General features: G+C 44.1%; 1 protein-coding gene across 1 annotated transcript in view; it reads left to right on the forward strand.

The window, feature by feature from the left end:
- Positions 1 to 5,000, forward strand: part of LOC113811597 (UDP-glucuronosyltransferase 2C1) — a 30,756-nt gene that overhangs the window by 22,991 nt on the left and 2,765 nt on the right. The window contains exons 4-7 of the mRNA XM_027363373.2: positions 1,093 to 1,257; positions 2,316 to 2,489; positions 4,096 to 4,309; positions 4,447 to 4,666. Of these exons, the coding sequence (XP_027219174.2) occupies positions 1,093 to 1,257; positions 2,316 to 2,489; positions 4,096 to 4,309; positions 4,447 to 4,666 (773 nt within the window). The remainder of the gene's footprint in view (positions 1 to 1,092; positions 1,258 to 2,315; positions 2,490 to 4,095; positions 4,310 to 4,446; positions 4,667 to 5,000) is intronic.

Here is a 5,000-nt window from a genome sequence, read left to right on the forward strand (position 1 = left end):
TCTAGAAGGAGCCATAGCTTTCGAGTTAGAAATCTCCCGGTCGGATTTACTAACAAAATGATAACTCTGCATTCTACGATAAAGTGAGCTGTTAGTAGCAGTAAGCGATACTGAATATTATCAATATCAACTTTTAAATCCAATATAAACCATATTCAATCCTCATATAAACAGCACAGTACGTTATATTTAAAAAAAAAAGGTCCAAATTTTCGTCACCAAAGATTCACGAAGTCACTGACCGAGGAGTATTCCCTGTACAGCGCGCGCCTCCTTCTGTAGAACATCTGGCAGGAAGCAACGGTTAAGCTTAAAAACAAATATTCGTAATGAGCGATGACAAGAAAGGATAAAGAAAAAGTCATTTTGAGTTATCAATGGAAAGAAAAGTCAGCACAATAGAAGATTGTAAATGTGAAAGTTGGATTTATGAATAAAAGAAAAAAAAAAATATGACGCGTGTTGTTTTGAACATAGTAAGAATTATATTCTCATTTGCATAATGTTTGTGCCATTGTTCTAAAGACGAAACCAAACGTAAATTTATTCTTTACTCAAGTTTAGCCTTTTAAACATGGAAAAAATAGTTGAAAGAGGAAGGAATTTGATCAGTGAGTCGCGCCTTGAACCGTATCGTAAGCTTGTATTTGTGTAATGGAATCAACCCGATTCTGTTGTCCGAAGCGGCGTCTGTGCTAACTTCCGGTAGGGTCTGTTTGATTATTAGATTCCCTTTTAAAATTTCCTACCAGTCTATGGGAAAAAGAGCCATCCCCAATTAATGTTTGGGAAAATATTAACAAAGTGATATCAAAAGAAAAAAAAACGAATTAGATTTACGGATATTTTTTCCCTTTCCATTCTCGCTTGCAAATGAACTTGATATCCTTCCAGCACGAAAAGCTCGCCGACGTGACAGAGTCAGTCTCGGTCACGCCATGACAGGTGATTCTACCGTCATGTCATATCTACTCTACAGTTAGCGATGATGATACAGCGTAAACTTTCTCCTATACAAGTGCCACCAGACTTAGAAAGCTGAAGAAATGCCATTTCCTCTTTTAAACTTCACTGCTTTAACTTCACCAACAGTCTCGAGCCGCCGGTGTGTTCCAATCACCCGCTTTGGTCCCGAACTTCCTGAGTGAAGTTGGAGCGACGATGACCTTCACCGAACGAGTGTGGAATACGCTGGTGATGCTTGCAGAGACCGCCATCATCACTTACCACTTCACCGTCACCGATGGGCACATTAAGGTAACGGGGAGAGGACCTGCTTGGGAGGGAAATATGTTGGAGGAGGTTCCTCGGTTCTTCTTCCCTCTGCTCCCCTGGCTCTCTCTTTCTTGCTTTGTCTCTCTGTCGGCATTTCTGTCTTTTCTCTGTCTGATTGTCTGTTTGTTTTTTTCTGTCTGTCTATTCGTCTCTCTCTCTCCCTCCCTCTTTCTCTTTCATTCGCTCTCTCATTCTCTCTCTCTCTATCTCTCTCTCTCAAACCTCTCTCTTTCACTCGCTCTCTCATTCTCTCTCTCTCTCTTTCACTCGCTCTCTCATTCTCTCTCTCTTTCTTTCACTCGCTCTCTCATTCTCTCTCTCTCTCTCCCTCCCTCCCTCCCTCCCTCCTTCTCCCCCATCTCCCACCCTCCTTCTCCTCCATCTCCCTCCCTCCTTCTCCTCCATCTCCCTCTCGCCTACGTCTCCCTCCCGTCACCCCCCACTCTCTCCCTCCCTCCTTCTCGCCTAGTCTCCCCATCTTCACTCCTCTCTCTCTTTCGCTCGCTCTCTCTCTCTCTCTCTCTCTCTTCCTCCCTCCCTCACCTCCATCTCCCTCTTGCCTACGTCTCCCTCCCCTCACTCCTCTCTCTTACACACTCTCTCCCTCCCTCCCTCTCCTTCATCTCCCTCTTGCCTAGGTCTCCCCACCCTCACCTCTCTCTCTGTCTCTGTCTCTCTCTCTCTCTTGTAAGTCCCAAGCTACTTTTTTATAGGGCTTTAAACCAATTCGAAAATTATGATATCGGATATAACGATCCAACTTTTTCATGTATCAATAAACTATGGTCTTTCCGTCCAGTGTTCTTGTACTATAGCTGTTGGCGCCATTACAACATTGATAACTGTTATAACAACTGAATGTGAAAGGATGAAAAACTTGGACTGGGCAATAGTGTTTAAATACCTATCCCGAGGGCCGTGTCTCTTACTTCTCAGTCTCTCCCAGTCTCTTTCCCCCTCCCATCCTTTATTTTCTCTTTCACCAATCCAGTTTTAAGTATCTCCTTTCATCATCAACATTCCTTGGTTTCTCCTCCCAGCGCCTGCTTCCCTCCAGCCCCACCAGTCGCGAGCTTCTGCGTGAGATGGAGGTGGTCCTGGTTCACTCGCACTGGTTCATCGACTACCCGAAGCTCATGCCGCCCCACGTGCAGTACATCGGCTGCATCCAGTGTGGCCCCCCGTCGCCGCTGCCGCCAGACCTCGAGGAGTGGGTAGGGTCTTCGTGCACGGAGAAATGCACTGGCGGCTGTGTGTGTGTGTGTGTGTGTGTGTGTGTGTGTGTGTGTGTGTGTGTGTGTGTGTGTGTGTGTGTGTGTGTGTGTGTGTGTGTGTGTGCGTGTGTGCGTGTGCGTGTGCGTGTGCGTGCCTGTGCGTGTCTCTCTGTGTACTCACGCACGTATACGTATGTATGTGTTTGATTTTGAGGTTGCGTTTGTGTGTTTAGAGAGAGAGAGAAAAAATAATAATCGTAAGTGGGCGAGCATGTAACACCATAATAACGGCATCGGCCATGACTTAGCGGGTTGGAGTTATGGTGTCACATGACTCAGCGTAATTTAGCTTCATACAACGCTGCCTACAAAAAAACATCCGAAAGCAATGAGGGATTTGCGATTTCTAGTCCGTATGGGGTAAATTAAACTTATAAGGGTCACCCTTAATTTTTGTCATTATCAACGAGCGTTTCTGACGTTTTCTAACCATTAGATAATTAAGAAAATGGATAGAAATATTAAAACTGAACCACACACTATCATAAACGGATGAATATTAAAATTCAGTTACAGTGCGTAGGGTCAGTCTGATGATTATATGATTCCCTGCTCTACTTTCTTGTTTATTGCGCTGTATAAAACAATATACAATAAGTGCATTATTAAGCCAATAATATAACAACATCCAACAGCATAAAATGCACCCACATCTCTTTATAGAAAATGTATTAGTTGCATAACAAGAAAATGCAACATTGAACCAATAAATTTGATTTAGCTAAAACTTATATGGCTATTAATAGGCAGTGTGTTGCAGGGTTGAAGGTTTAATCACTTCATGAGACTGTTTCTCTGCCTTTGGTGATGCCCTGCAGGAAAACCCAGCTGAAGTGACCTTGGATGAAATTTCCGCCGCAATAACGTTCGGTCTGCCACATTTTTTCATTGTTTGATTTATTTGAACTTGGGGAAGTATTTCAATATTGCTTTAAACACTTTTCATTTGCATCAAACCATCTGTAGTCATAAAAAAAGAACAAAAATACAGCCTGCAGAAAAAAAAAATCCGTAGGCTCTTTGTATTGTCACCAGACTTGATTTTAATACAGTGAAAAAGCAATATAACAAGACATGATTTTATTTTAAATTCATAACATTTTCTTAGAATCACAAAATAAGAATCTACATACAGGTAGGGAGAGAGCTTCATCCATCATAATTTTTCGCTCGCTAACGTACACTTTTAGGGGGGTGGGGGAGGGGGGTTACTCAAAAGTCTACGCTTTGTAGACTTGTGATAATGATGAAAATTATAGATGACCCCTAAACAAAATGCATAGTTCTGGTGTTTTTGATGCATGTAAAGGCAATGTATATAATAAAAGTAATGATAATTATAATATCCTTACGCAATATAGAACATGTTAGATATGTAAACATAGAAAGAACATCTCTAATCCCGCTAATGTTGACCATGCTAATATCCCGTAGATAAACGCAACAGCCTATAAACCATCCCAGATAAAGACTCACACCGCACACCTGTCCAACGGATCACGTGACAAGGTATAACCCCCCCCCCCCCTCCCTTCCTCCCTCGCAGGTAGCTGGTGCGGGCGAGGCGGGGGTGATCGTCTTCTCCCTCGGCTACACGGGGTACGAGGCCAACACGGTGCCCCCTCACATCATGGAAGCCTTCGTCAACGCCTTCGCTCGCCTCCCTCAGCGGGTTCTTCTGAGGTTCAACGCCGCGAGACTCAGCGTCATCCCCGACAACGTCAAAGTGCTGGAGTGGTTCCCTCAGCACGACTTATTAGGTCAGAAGCCTGGTGGTTCGTCCCGCGGGGATCCCCACTGCCATCGCCATTCAGAATTGCAACAATACATGTATCACTCGCTTACACAGAATTGCAATTTGACTTCAGAACAAGTAAATCAATCGCCTCTCTCGCAGCTCACCCCAACACGCGCCTGTTCGTCACCCACTGCGGCCAGAACGGGCTGAACGAGGCGGTGTACCACGGCGTCCCCATCGTGGCGCTCCCCGTCTTCGCCGACCAGGGAGACAACGCCAGGAGGGTGGTGGACCACGGGCTAGGTTTGGCCATTGACAAGGACTCCATCAGCGAGAGCGTGGTCTTTGAGACGATTACGACCGTGCTTAACGATACCAGGTAGGTTGTTCCATGTCGACTGCCGTAATCTTTGGCTTTTCATGAACCCGCAAAAGGCGAAGAGCTACCGTGGTCCGTTCCACAGAAAATTGTGGGATTCGGAACAATAACCCTTGAATGTACCGTTGGATTGAATTCCTCTTGGGCGTTAAACAATATTATAATAAACCAAAGGTCAAGTTCAATTTCATTTACTAGACACCATTTCTTATATAAAATCAAATTATATTCTCGATTCGAATTTTGTGCCAAACTTTACTGCTGTGTAGTATTAATATTTTCCAACCAGCAGGTCATCAACTCATCTTTCTAATATCTTTTAATGTGAATGAAC

The sequence above is a fragment of the Penaeus vannamei genome, chromosome 18 (assembly GCF_042767895.1).
Source record: "Penaeus vannamei isolate JL-2024 chromosome 18, ASM4276789v1, whole genome shotgun sequence".
In the NCBI taxonomy this organism is placed as follows: Eukaryota; Metazoa; Arthropoda; class Malacostraca; order Decapoda; family Penaeidae; genus Penaeus; species Penaeus vannamei.